The following is a 15,000-nucleotide window of genomic DNA, read 5'->3' on the forward strand; positions in this document are numbered from 1 at the left end:
AGGCCGGGTAGGGGAAGATGGTTTTGGGCGAGCCGGGACTCAGTCTGGTGCCGGAGGTTCTGGGCGGAGCCGACTTGGGGCTGGAGGGCCGGCTGCTGAACGGCCCCCGCTGGAAGAAGCTCCTGGTGGGGCTGGCGGAGCGGCACAGCGCCCCCCCCTCGCCCTGCGGGACGGCAGGAGGCGTCACAACAGGACCGGCCGGGGTTCGGTGCCTTGCTCGAGGGCAGCTTGACGCTCGATCACAGAGTGGATAGATCATCATTCTGCACTGTCAGCTAATCTGAGTTATGATGGCTGTTGTTCAATATGTTTGATTCTGTTTGTTGTATTCTTATCCACATCCTCTCTGCTGTGAACCAGTTTCTCTGTGGAAATCACTGAAGTTTCTCTAATTTCAGCTTAAAAAGACACTTTAACAGAAATCCTCTAGATTTTACAGTTCTTGAATAATGAGGTTCAGAAATAATATTCCATATTTTGGAAATGAACTCTTCATAGTGAAACAGTAAGCGAGCGCTGCACTCAGCCTGTTCTCTGGAATCTAAACTGTTTTAATAAATTCATTAAATTCATTCAAACATTGTATCGCTTATAAAGGAGAATTCACAAAGCACAACACAACAGAAACGCTACAACAAAGCTAAAAATGTGATAATTGCCCCCTGTTCAATCACCCAGAATGTTACCATGCCAACATGACTCAGAAATCACAATACACACTGCCCCCCCCTCCTCCCACCCACCCACCCACCCACCCACACACACACACACACACACACATGCACACTCTCTCTCTCTCTCTCTCCCTTTGGATCAACACTCTTAGTTTGGAAAAAAATCTTAGCGTTCGTTTTAGTCTTCTTTAAGCACCAGGTGGGTGGGGTTTACCACATCAGGACACTGCAGGCAGCAGCAGGTAAGCCGGCGATCACAGAAACCTGGATGAAATAGACTTTCTGGATTGTAAGTCTAAACCCTCTGGTACGCGTACTGCAGCAAACCCCACCCGCCTGGCACCTACGTGAGGATAAAACAAACCATACTGTGTGTTTGCAAAAAAAGATCTGGGGTCGTATGGCAGCGGTGCAGTGGAATAAAGTGGAAGCGAGGAGAGGAGGAGAGAAAATAGCAAGGTCACACAGAGAGAGAGAGAGAGAGAAGGAGAGAGAGAGAGAGAAAGAGAGAAGGAGAGAGGTTGGAGATGAGTGGTTTTGCTGTCTGTGGTTGTTCTTCCTGTTTTTGGCTGCTGATAAGAGCTGGCTGACTCCTGATCCCCTGTACTGTCAATACACACACACACACACACACACACACACACACACACACACACACACACACACACGCGCGCGCACACACATACACACGAACACACACACACTTATTGGACATGCAGAGAGATCAAGCGAATGGCAGAGAGGGAAATGAGCTATTACATATGCTATCAACTGTGTGTGATTTAATCCTGTTGACTCAGCAGGTGCTGATGGCGCTGATGGCGCTGATGGTGCTGATGGTGCTGATGGTGCTGATGGTGCTGATGTCATCAGTGTGCGACCAGCTGCATTACTCCTGCCATGCCTCAACCTGTTCAACCTGTTACAGATTAAGACTCATTTCCACCTCTCAGAGTAACCTGACAGCTGACTTCTTCTTCTTTCAGAGATACGTCAAAACACAGAAGCAAATCTCGCTCTGCATGACACTTCATGGCTCTTTCAGTGCAACACAGGTGAATAATCAGCACAATAAACCTGCAATGAGTGATATCAGACCTTCTAACCAATCCTGAAGCTGATGTCGCTGTGTGGAGATTTCACTGAGACATTTAAGCAATATCACACAAGAGGGAGTGCTGTTGTACTGTGTATCAGCACAGCTGTGATTGGGTCGTAGATAATCCCAGCCGTGCTGATATACAGTCCAACAGCATGACCTCGAGTGTGATATTGCTTTTATACAACAGTTGTATAAACAAAGCTATTCATCAAGTAATGGTAATTTGAGACAACAGATGATTTTTGTCTGTTATTTGTCTCCGCCAACAAAAACAGTTCCCTCAGGATTCAGCTACCAAGTGTTGCCAAGCAACAGGTAAACTGTTTCCTGACTGCAGGCTAGCTAAGCTAGCTACTTTGAGGTTAGCACAGACGATTTCAGCTTACTTTCTTCCCAATCTTCCGCCTCGGCCGACATAATTAAGGTCAAATGTTTCCATATTTGCGCTGTCGCTACAAGGTGCGAATGAAGTTAGAGTTTTGTGTGGACGTGTACTGGGAATATCTGGTAAGTATTTGTTTGTTGCACAACACTGTATTGTCTGCTAGCAGTGCTAACCAGCTGGTTAGCTAGCAGCTACTCAGCTAACGTCAGATGACGTTGTCGTGATCCGCTTTTTATTTCTCCTCACAAGAAGCTCCAGGCAGAGCTTTCTCCACACAGAAAACACTGTGTGACCGCACCTGATCAAGGTTACATCAGAACAGCTGTGAAGCGGAGTGATACGTACAGCACAGCGTCCCAGTGCTGTTATACTGTACATCAGCACTCATGGAATGCCTCTTGTCCAATCAAATTGCTCGACCAGAACTAGCTGTTGTATAAAATGATATAAACCAACATCCAGCTGTGTTGCTGTTTTCTCCTCTTCTCAGACTCCGCTCCTGAACGAAGCTCCTCCCGCTCCATTCAGCAGCTTTTCATTTTTTAAAAACTAGCTTGTCTCCTCGATGTTTAAAAGCGGCGCTCTCCCCCTCCCATCCCTGAAAAACATTCTCATAATGGAGGAATCGATGAAGCGAGCGAATAAACTTGTTAAACTAGTGAACTTGTTAAAGTCCCACTGAAATGGAAGTTAGAGCGTCTTTAGCTTCTGTACTGTGACATATTTCCCAGTGAAACTGAATATTTGAGCGGTGTACAGTTACAAGAGGGATTTAAATCAAATCCTTCGCATTTGATTGGACCGCTAAACAGTGGGCGGGGCTTAGAGTTTAGCGCGATACGGAGCTACAGAGGACTGTCGGCTCCACACACACCTCCCTCACCTGGTGTTAGATCAGGAGGAGGACAAGGTAGAGATGAATGAATCAGACCTCACCGACATTGTTTTGGAAATGAAAACAAAGTTTTTGCCCACTGATATCCAAACACACATCTCTTCCTGTCTCTCTCCATATTGCTCTGTCAGCTACGACCCAGAAACGGTGAAGTTTGGTTTTATATGACCGGTGTGGCTCGCTAGAGGTTGAAGATTGATTGATGGGTGGATGTCATGATATTATTGGTTGAAATTGGTTGGTTCATGCTTACGTAAGCACACGGCATATTTTGTTTTACAGGAAGAAAACATGATTGGATTTTGATATAAGAATACAAAGAAAGATTTTTTACATTTTTTTCTGGCATATATTGTTAAATAGGTGCACAATATGACCGGGGATGTGATCTAAAAGGGTTAAAAATGCATTTTTCATTTCATCTCGACTTTAAACTAGTGAACTTGTTAAGCTAGTGAACTTGTTAAACTAGTGAACTTGTTAAACTAGTGAACTTGTTAACCTAGTGAACTTGTTAAACTAGTAAATTTGTTAAGCTAGTAAACTTGTTAAACTAGTGAACTTGTTAAACTAGTGAACTTGTTAAACTAGTGAACTTGTTAAACTAGTGAACTTGTTACCTCCCTCTGTCATTATGGGACATGTGACCTTCAGCAGGACAAAGATCTGTCAAAGTGAGACTGGTAACTGGTGACACTTAGCTTAGCTGTTAGCTAGGTTTGTCCTTGGCAGGCCTCCGTAGTGCAGTGGCTTTGCTCTGAGTTTATTTACTAATGTGTTGCTGTTTCTGTCGCCCTCTAGTGGGCAGGAAATTCTGCTTATTGCAGCTTTAAGAGCATTAGCGGAGCTTGGAGGGGCGTTTTGTACAGAGTACAGAGCTGGACCTGTTTCTGACACAGGAGATTATAACCAACCTGTTAAACTGCCAGTTGATGATGATGCTCCATGACGAGCTTTAGGTTTTGCACTAATGATGAGGTTGATGGTCGTGCTGGTTGTGATGCTTTGGGGTGGGATGTATTTCATGTTCATGGAAGCTTTTATGTACAATGTATCTGATGTGTTTTCAATAAAGTTAAAGTTGAATCAGTGAAGCTGAAGCTTTCATCTACCTTCCTGCCGTCCTTCTCTGCATCACCTGGGTCTCCCTCCAGGAAGGGCATGGCAAACGAACTGAGGTCCTGGAGAGAGAGAGAGAGAGAGAGAGAGAGAGAGAGAGAGAGAGAGGGAGAGAGAGAGAGGGAGAGAGAGATTTCTTAAGTGCTAGTTTCAATATAAATGCTTAGTACTACACATTTACACTGAAGTGTGTGTGTGTGTGTGTGTGTGTGTGTGTGTGTGTGTGTGTTGACAACCACTGGTGCTAAATGTAAATGTAATCCTGCTGACTTGACATCCAGCACAAAGGACATGCATCATTTATTTTCTCTTTGTTTTTCTTTGACAAATTTAAAACACACATTTAAAAAAACAAAACAAAACATAAAAATGTCCCACACTGGTTTCCATCATAGTCCACAGGTAGGCCACAAGTCTCTACTGCTGCACAGAGTGTTTCCAGAACAATACTCTATTTGATAGTGTTTTCATGTCATATAATATCATTAGATTACATAAATTTAGACTCAAGTCTCAGTTTTAACTGCTTGAGACTTGACTTGACTTGGGTTCTGGTGACTTGGGACTTGACTCTGACTTGTACTTTGATGACTTGAAAAGGTTTCTAAAGTCTTGACTTGAGATCTTGTGTTTGTGTAAATGACTTAGATTGAAAGTGATGAGATTTGTTCCAGCGGACGACTGAATTTAAATTCTGTTTTCTGAATTTGTATGGAATGATTGAATTTATTGAAGTTGAAACTGATTATAGAAATCAAAGTCATGATGCTCTTACCAAGTTTTTATCCTATTAAAACCATATTGCATTGAAAAGTCCTAGATATTTAGTTTTCTTTAAGATATTAAATTGATACTGGACTCTTGATTTGTTCTGACTTGACTTGCTGTTCTACATTTAGACTTGAGACTTGACATTAATGACTTGGACTGGACTTGGTAATATACATTTAGACTTGAGACTTGATTTAAGACTTGTGTCTCCAGACTTGAGACTGACTTGGGACTCGAGCAAGTTGACTTGGTCAAACCTCTGACACTCACCAACCCAAATCATATGTGTAACTGAGTTAATGCAGTCTGTTGTCCTGGGACTTAAACACAGTGACACAAAGAGCTCTTGGTTTGGAACATTTCAAACGTTGTTAAAAAGTTCTTTACAGCAGCGTTCAGGTTCTGTGTAGAACCACTGGAGCACGGTGCTGTAGAGCAGAGGTTCTCAGTCCTGGTCCTTCTAATCAGGGAATATTTTACACCTGCGGAGGCAAGGTGAATACAATTAACTGCAATTAATGTTCGGATAGAAACCCAGCAGCACTGTGGGTAGTTCCAACAGCGCGATCTGATTGGTCAAGCAAGCGTTCTAACTGTGCCTCAAATCGGCATCACAGCACACCGAGCCGTGCTCAAATGAAAAATGCCTCATCGCTGTTACGTAATATCACTCCACCATTGATGGGGAACTCTACAGACGTTGCCATGGTAACAGTGTAACATTTAGCCTTGCGGTGAGGTCAGCTGCTGCTCCGCCGGGCCGCCACACTGATGAGCAGAACTGTAATATGTCTGACTGAGACAAGAGAAGAGATGCATGATGGGAGCTACGTCATGCTGCTGAATTCAAGACCTTCTGCCACCAGCTGCTTCTTGTCTCACATTACTTTTTATTTAAATAAATGAGCAGCGGTTTGTTAATTTTTATATACACGCTATCTTTATCAGTAGCAATTGAAAATCTTGAATAAACTGCTTCACTAACAAACTGTGCGGAGGTTGTTGCTGTTTGGGATGTTGTGTTGGATGTTGCAGATATATTATGGTCTGTTAGTGAGGTGGGACAAAAGCTGTACTTATTGCCCCTTTAACCCCCCCCCGCCCCCCCCCCCCGGTCACGGCTGACCGCTGACCCAGCAGATGAAGCCCCGCGGCCCTGTTTTGGTCCCGACCTTCAGTTTAGAAAACCAGATCCTATGATCCATGACTCGGCAGCGCCTGGGAGGGTAAACAGAGATCTGCTGAGGTGGAGCCTCCTACCCCGGTGCATCATGGGAGAGTTTGGGGGGTAAACACAGAGATCTGCTGAGGTGGACCCTCTTCTCCTGGTGCATCATGGGAGAGTTTGGGGGGTAAACATGGAGGTAGTCTCAGATTATCAGGAAACATCTGCTGAACGGACAAGATGAGGAGCAGCTGAAACCCAACGCTCTGAGAAGATCTGTCTGTCTGACTGTCTGTCTGTCTGTCTGTCTGTCTGTCTCTCTGTCTGACTGTCTGCCTGTCTGCCTGTCTGTCTGTCTGTCTGTCTGTCTGTCTGTCTGCCTGTCTGCCTGTCTGTCTGTCTGTCTGTCTGCCTGTCTGCCTGTCTGCCTGTCTGACTGTCTGTCTGTCTGTCTGTCTGCCTGTCTGCCTGTCTGTCTGTCTGACTGTCTGTCTGTCTGTCTGTCTGTCTGTCTGTCTGTCTGTCTGTCTGCCTGTCTGCCTGTCTGTCTGTCTGACTGTCTGCCTGTCTGCCTGTCTGTCTGTCTGACTGTCTGTCTGTCTGTCTGTCTGTCTGTCTGTCTCTCTGTCTGACTGTCTGTCTGACTGTCTGTCTGACTGTCTGTCTGTACTACAATGTCCTACTGCAGTAGAAGTTCTGTTACTTTGCTGATATTTTACTGCAGTAGAAGTAAAAGTTCTGGTGTAAAAATCTCCTTCAGTAAAAGTAAAAAGTGTGTGATTTAAAAAGTCATCAGAGTAAAAGTTCCTGAGTTCCTCTTTAGAACAGAGAACGTTGTTAGCTGTGATCTTTTCCATGTGATTCTAAAAGGAGAGAGGTCAGAGTTCAAACTAGATTCTTTTCACTGGAAACATTAGAAACGACAAAATAAAGTGACAAAGACTACTGTCCTTTAAAAAGTCCCATCGTTTGGTTTAATTTAGTGAGAAACATTTTGTCAGTGTCACATCCACGAAATTCTTCATATGTTTGGAAACCAGTCTGCAAAATCACTAAATCATAGAATCATAGACTGCATAGAATCATATTTAACATACAGAACTCCTATATTTTAATTTGAATTCATATATTTCCTGTAATTCCTATATTCATCTATATTTGTACCTCATTTTATCCTGTAGTATTGTAATATGCTTTGGCAACGCTCAGTACTACTGGACTCCTGCCAGTAAAGCTCTTTCTGAATCTGAATCTGAATCACTAAAGGATTCCATTCTATTCCATTCTATTCTATTCTATTCTGTTCTGTTCTATTCTCTTCTATTCTATTCTATTCTGTTCTGTTCTATTCTATCCTATCCTACAGAAACAGGTATATGAAGGTTAGACTTACACACAGACCAGTCTGTCCGTGGTCCACCAGCAGACTCACACCTCAACACACAGAGGAAACCCAGAGGAGATGGACCCGGTCCCATCGACCGAGCGGGTCTGAAGTAAAAGGTTTGGAATGTGTCCACCACCCCCCACCCCCCCCACCCCCCACCCCCCCCACCCCCCCCACCCCCCGGCTCATTATTATGCATCAGATCGACCGAAAGTGACTCGGCAAGAAGCAGAAATCACACCGCATCAAACGAGACGCAAACTCCACCGAAGAGACGGAGGGAAACTCACACAACAACAACTGAGGAAAACGACATGCAGCGAGGAGGAAGACACACACTGCAACACACTGTGGGTCAGCGGTTCTCAACGCGGGGTCCGGGGACCACCAGGGGTCCTCGAGGGGGTTCCAGGGGGGCCACAGCAAAGGCACGACTGTTTTGATCATAGTTTCTGTGTTATCTCTCTACAACACAGACAGTCATGGAGTTCTGGACAAAATCATATCTGACAATAAAAATATTCTCAGATTTGGGTCCGGGAGACAAAATCTCATCAGATGGGGGTCTGAGGCTCTAATGTGGACTAGATTAGGGTCCTTGATGTGAAAAAGGTTGAGAATCACTGCTGTATGTGATTACACTGCAAACCACTGCAACAAACAAGACACTGTTATACACTGTATAATACTGCAATGTACTGTAATACAGTGGTTCTCAACGTGGGGTCCGGGGACCACCAGGGGTCCTTGAGGGGGTTCCAGGGGGTCCCCAGCAAACTGATGAATTGTTAAACTTCAGCATTATTTCATTTACAAGAAGTGAACACAGTTAGAAGATGTAGAAGAATGACTGTTCTGATCAGTTTCTCTGTTATCTCTCTACCTGCAACACAGACAGTCATGGAGTTCTGGACAAAATCAAATCTGACAATAAAATGATCTTAGATTTGGGTCCGAGAGACAAAATCTCATCAAATGGGGGTCTGTGGCTCTAATGTGGACTAAATTAGCGGTCCTTAATATGAGAAAGGTTGAGAATCACTGCTGTAATACACCTGCAAAACACTGTAATACCCTGTAATATGCTGTAACACATGGCAGTACACAGTAATACACTGTAACATAAAACATGTGGAGCTTCAGAGACAAACTGCAGAGAAACCGTCTGGCTTGGTCCAACAGTTCAGTGAGTAGCTCCCTCTTTCTGTCTTCTTCCTTATTGGATGACAAGGTTTGACGGACCAAATGAGGTCACATCTGACATCGGTCCGACATCCGGGACGTCCCGGGCGGCCGCATCGCGTTCACGTGCTATTTCGTCAGAAAGTCAAACCCAGAAGACAAACGATAAACAAACATGGCCGCCCTGCAGCTTAGCAAGATAATTAGACGAACGAGTGAGTTTTCTTACTGTTGACTGACAAAACTTTTCTGCCTTGTTCAGAAGGTCAAAGGTCACATTATTCAGAAACTGAGGCGGCAAAGTTTTCCGACTTCATCGTTCGTGTGAAATTTCCAAGTAGGAGATTCAGTTTTCCCGATATATCTGATAACACCTGAACGCACCATTTGCTTCAATTCCTAGATCAGCAACATTAGAAGCAACCAGCAGTAAGGAGGTGAAGGGTCAGAGGTCACAGCAGCCTGACAGCTGACCCTGGAGCGACGAAGGGAAAGAGACGGAGAGAATCATTTGCTTTCCTTCCTGTCGTCTTCGTGTCGGTGTAGCAGAACGAGAGACTGAGCGGAGGAAGAGAACGGAGGGATGGGAAGGTTTTTTTTTTTTTTTTTTTTTTGAATATCTGAGTCAGAGGATCATAATAATGTTTCAACGTGAATATCATATTTCTGGTTGCCATGGGAAACTGACAGCTCCAATCTGGACCGAGAGTAGTGTGAGCTCGCATCAACGCCGCCCACACACACACACACACACACACACACACACACAAACACACACTGACACACTCACTCATTTACTTGCACACTTATTCATACATGCATACATGAATACACACTGATTTTCACACAGACATACAAGCACACACACACACACACACACACACACACACACACACACACACTCAAACTGGTGGTGTGTGATGTCCAGTGTGTCATGTGATCTTGGATTAACTCTCTTCCTTTTGTTCAGATCTGAGTGTTTCTGCACTTCCTGACTTATCAAATCTCTTTTTCTCTCTCAGTCCAGTTTAGTTCAGTCCAGTTCAGTTCAGTCTAGTCCAGTCCAGTCCAGTCCAGTCCAGTCCAGTCCAGTCCAGTTCAGTTCAGTCCAGTCCAGTTCAGTCCAGTTCAGTTCAGTTCAGTTCAGCTCAGCTGCTTTGTCGACATGAAAGACAGAAAAACTTCTTGTCAAAGCAAAGTCAACAAATTCAAAATCAAATGAAATCAGGAATCAAAGCTATTTCTTCTTCTCCTTCTTTTTTCCTCCACTTGTCTTTCAGTCTGGTTGTGTTTCTTTTCTTGGCTGCAGTGTGTTTACTTCCCTCCATCTGCTCTTCTTATATATTTCAGATTCTGGATCTTCCTGCAGCTGCAGACCAGGAGCTTCATCTACTCTCATCCTTTTTCTTTCTTTGTTTCTTTGTTTCTTTCATTGGCAGTGTAGATTATTGTTGGTGTGTTTTGTGTATGTGTGTGTGTGTGTGTTGTTGTTGTTGGTGAGTATTTCATGTGTTTTTAGTTACTTTTTCTTGTTTTGTTGGGAGGTGTTTCATTAAGGAACATCACAAGTCTTTCTCTCTCTCTCTCTCTGATAACAGGAAGGATTTGACTGATTGATGCAATCAGTCAACAGTAACTAAACCAATCACCATCAATAACAGAAAATACAGCACACTCAGAGGGAATGAGAGACCTTCTCTCTCTCTCTCTCTCTCTCTCTCACATATACACACACACACGCACACACACACACACACACACACACACACACACACACAGTCCCGTCTGTGTAACTGTTCTTACAGCAGAGAGACTCTAAACATCTTTAACCTCTGACTCTGCTTCCCAAACTAGAGGTCACGACCCAAAATGGCCGCTTTAAAACTTTAATATAAGTTCACAACTACTGGCCCGCTCCAAGTATTTACCTGCATTATCTTTCATGATCACTTTAATGTCACAGGAACATTGTGACCTCTGACCTCTGACCTCCTTCCTGTTGGCTGCTTGAAGTCCAGGAACTGAAGCTCCAGCGTCTCGTCAGGATCCGGTCTGCTGTGTTCAGTTTCAGACTGAGCGGTAAACACATTATTACATGTTTACACAATACATACACAGCTGTAAATATCAACATTATGGACCAGAGACGTCCATAAGTACAAGATGAAGCTTTATTTTTGTCTTTCACCCCGGAAGACGCAGACGTTACTAAACTCTCACTGTTGAACCCCGTGGAGCCTCAGCCCGGACAGCAGGAGACACTCACACTCTTACACAGATGATCAGCAGTGAGATATTGAGATATTCTTTTGGATAAATAAGTAAAATGTCAGCTCTGAACAGCGATGATGCGTTCAGATGAGATTTAGTCCGAAAATTAAACCTGGAAGACAAACGATAACCAACATGGCCGCCTGCAGCTGGACCAGCTGATTTAACAAACTGTTTAAATGTTATGATGGTTAGTCTGATAAACTACAAACCTGTGATAAAGCTGCATGTTTTCTCACTGTTGACTGAAACAAAACTCGATTTTTCCATCATGCTGAGGTCGTCATTACGTCATAACTCAGAAAATCAAATAGCAAAATTTTCTCAGATATTCCGACTTTGAATGTGAAATTTCCAATAGGAAATTAATTTTTCTGATGTGTCTGACAGCATGTGACAGACAGAAGTATACAGTGAAATTCATCATCATGTCACTGAAAGCTGTTCTGGTTTCAGGCTGTAACAAATATTTATCATAAGATAAGATAAGATAAGATAAGATAAGATTGCACTTTATTGATGCTCTAGGGGAAATTTGTGATATACTACACTACAGTTCAATACTACAGTATGTTGTGTTACTTTTATTTGTATTTCATGTTTTAATTTCATTGTTTTATGTGTCACTTGGGTGCTGCTTGTGAAAAAGAGAGAAAAAGAGAAATCGGTTCCTAATGGGACTTCCTGGCAAAATAAAGCTTAAATAAATAAACAAACAAACAAACAAACAAACAGTGGTAGCTGTTGTAGAAGTCCTCCTTCATAGATTTATCTTGTATTACATTTTACATTTTACGTTTGAGTCATTCATGTGATTATTATGCAAATCCATTTCTGCTGAGGTCAACAGTAGAATCAGCTTCAACTTACAGATCAGCAGCATGACAAGCAACCAGTGGCAAGGAGGTGAAAGGTCAGAGGTCACAGCAGCCTGACAGCAGATGGAACAAATATTCCTGTGATCCTGCAATAACCACCTGATCTGATTAGATACGTGATCTGAGGTTCAGGATCAATACAACCAGGATACGATGTGATCAATAAAAGTTCAGTGACAACAAAGTCTGACTGTGCAGAATTCTGTTTATTTCTGAGACTCAAATCTTTCCAGCGATGCCATTGGCTGCTAGAATGTAAACAACAATTTAAAAATGTCATTACAAAGTGACAATAATATAATTTGGATGGAGAGCTTGTGAAACTGTGATGGTCAAGAGTCTCATTAGTGATTACTACAGCAGAATAACATGGAGCTGATATCACCATTCATGTTCCTGACAGCAGAATAACATGGAGCTGATATCACCATTCATGTTCCTGACAGCAGAATAACATGGAGCTGATATCACCATTCATGTTCCTGACAGCAGAATAACATGGAGCTGATATCACCATTCATGTTCCTGACAGCAGAATAACATGGAGCTGATATCACCATTCATGTTCCTGACACAACATACGGACTGACACATTTTTATATTGTGATATATTGAATTTTGAGTCTCGGGGTCTTGGGTCTCCAATTTTATTCAACTGATTTCAACTCTTATTTACAATCGCATGATTTTTGTGTTATTGATCAGTTTTAAATTTGTACTATGATTGTACATTTACTCTATCTCCTGTGAAGCACCTTGAGATTTTGTTGTATTTTAAAGTGTGCTATATAAATAAAATTCATTATTATTATTATTATTGTTATTATTAGCAGCAGTTCAACAATCAGCATTACTCTGTTTTCCTGTTAGATAAATCACAGCTTGAGTTATCAGTAGCAATGTTTGGAAGAGTCTTCGACCAATCGGATTGCTTGGCTGAAACGACCCGCTGTCTAAAGTCTATAAATTAAAAAGTGTGTAAAGTCTGTGCCGCGTTTTCCACTGAGGATCAACTGACCGCTTTCAAATCAAGTTAGAACAGATGAGAAGGAAAACAGACACACAGACACAAGACAGACAAAACACAGCAGAGACATGGGAACAAAGTACTGCTACACACACACACACACACACACACACACACACACACACACACACACACACACACACTTAAGACTGTACCTTTCCTTTCCCTCTTCAGGTCCAGAGCTGCAGTGATTGATACTCCAATAAATCCTTCTTGGCTCAAACACACCAAACACACACTTTAGTCTCTCTCTCTCTCTCTCTCTCTCTCTCTCTGTGTGTGTCACACACTCACACTTCTGTTTCTGTCGGTCTCTCTCTATCACTCTCTCTCCCCTCCCTCTCTCTCTTTCTCCTCCCCTCTCTTGATCTCTCTCTCTCTCTCTCTCTCTCTCTCTCTCTCAGCCTGTCCATATATCAACCTTACTTCCCCTTCCCCTGCACTGTGTATATGTGTGTGTGCATGTGTGTGTGTGCATGATAAGCTAGTTTACCACACATGCAGTTTAAAGATTAAAGAGAAGCAGCACCAGTCAGCAAGTCAATGCCTTTACATATCACTTGACATCTAGAGGCTTCCAGGTGATGTCACCCCCCTCTGGCGGCCATCTTGGAGGTCCTCAGCTCTGAACAGCTGACTGTGTTTCTGTCGTCTCAACAGAATTGAACAGACGGTTAATTTCTGTCTGTTTCTGACTGAACTGATCATTTCATCACTGATCCATCTGATTGATTTAGTGTTTAGATAATGTCAGCTTGTTAGCTAGCTAACCATAGTATCTGGTCAGCTAACATCACTGTCTTGTTGTTAACACATCTGATTAGCACACTAGCTAACGTAGCTAGTAGCAGCTAGCGTTAGCATGTTCACATTAACATCAGTGTGTTTGCTGGCTAGTTAGCTAGCTAACCTTAGGTAATAACTAACATAATGAAAGAGTGTTGTTGTCTCCTACCAGTGTGTTGAACGCAGCTCAGATCCGTACTGTACAGCCCTGACCGCTGCAGGTCACGACCCGGTTTCTACGGTTACAGACAGATGAACCCTCACCGTGACCCCTGACCCCCGGTGAGGTCATCAGGAGGCGCCCTGTCGTCACAAAAAACACCGTCTTTTGGGGTCTCAGCTTTCAGTGACCCACTTACTGCAGCATGTCATTCACACACACACACACACACACAAACAAACACACACACACACACACACAAACAAACACACACACACACACACACAAACAAACACACACACACACACACACACACACAAGCATACCCATAGACATGCATACATGTGACAGTCACATGCTTACATATCAGATCTATTCCATTCTATTCTATTCTATTGCATTCTATTCTATTCTATTCTATTCTATTCTATTCTATTCTATTCTACTCTATTCTATTATATTCTATTCTATTTTATTCTATTATGTTCTATTCTATTCTATTTTATTCAATTCTATTATATTCTATTCTATTGTGTCTAGACATGCCACACACACACACACATGACTGTCCTTCGTGGATCCGGCTGTTTGTTGGACGACACACAGATTAAAGTAGATTAAAGTAGAAAACTAAACCCAAACACAGCTGCCATCACTTTGCTCTTAATCCTCTGTCACACACACACACACACACACACACACACACACACACGTGATGGGTGGGGTGTGTGGGTGTCTGGATGCTGGTCTCAGGTCAGATTGAGGACTGATAGCGGCTTTATGAGGCAGAGCTGTCAATCATTACACTGCAGCTGTTCACGTTTTCACGCTGTAATCACAATATTAATATTTAGATTAAATTAGATGAAGGTGAAGATGAGAAGGAGGCTGCGATCACAGCGGTTCATCTGAACTCTGCAGTGTTTCCTCCTTCAGTTGGTTGGTTTGTCCAGGTGAACGATGACCTTTGACCTCTGGTGGCACCAAATAACGGCAGCGAGAGTCTCAGTCCTCTAACAAGAGAACTGCGGCCCCGAAACACAAGGGATTATGGGTAGAGGGAGACGGAAAACATAGCAGAACAAAACAAAGTCTGGACTGATGCTCGTATTCAGCTACTTCTTCTTCATGTGTTCTTAACTGGTATGAACACCACAGAAGAAGAGACAGACAAGGATGACAGGTTCAAACTCTGTCC

At 43.1% G+C, this 15,000-nt stretch overlaps 1 protein-coding gene across 1 annotated transcript in view; it reads right to left on the reverse strand.

Annotated features, from left to right (window-relative positions):
• LOC139933328 (5'-AMP-activated protein kinase subunit gamma-2-like) overlaps positions 1-15,000 on the reverse strand; it is a 24,963-nt gene that overhangs the window by 1,211 nt on the left and 8,752 nt on the right. The window contains exons 2-3 of the mRNA XM_078291513.1: positions 4,169-4,237; positions 1-163 (exon numbers count right to left, since the gene is read on the reverse strand). The exon at positions 1-163 is cut by the window's left edge and continues 40 nt beyond it. Of these exons, the coding sequence (XP_078147639.1) occupies positions 1-163; positions 4,169-4,237 (232 nt within the window). The remainder of the gene's footprint in view (positions 164-4,168; positions 4,238-15,000) is intronic.

This window comes from Centroberyx gerrardi, chromosome 22, assembly GCF_048128805.1.
Source record: "Centroberyx gerrardi isolate f3 chromosome 22, fCenGer3.hap1.cur.20231027, whole genome shotgun sequence".
In the NCBI taxonomy this organism is placed as follows: Eukaryota; Metazoa; Chordata; class Actinopteri; order Beryciformes; family Berycidae; genus Centroberyx; species Centroberyx gerrardi.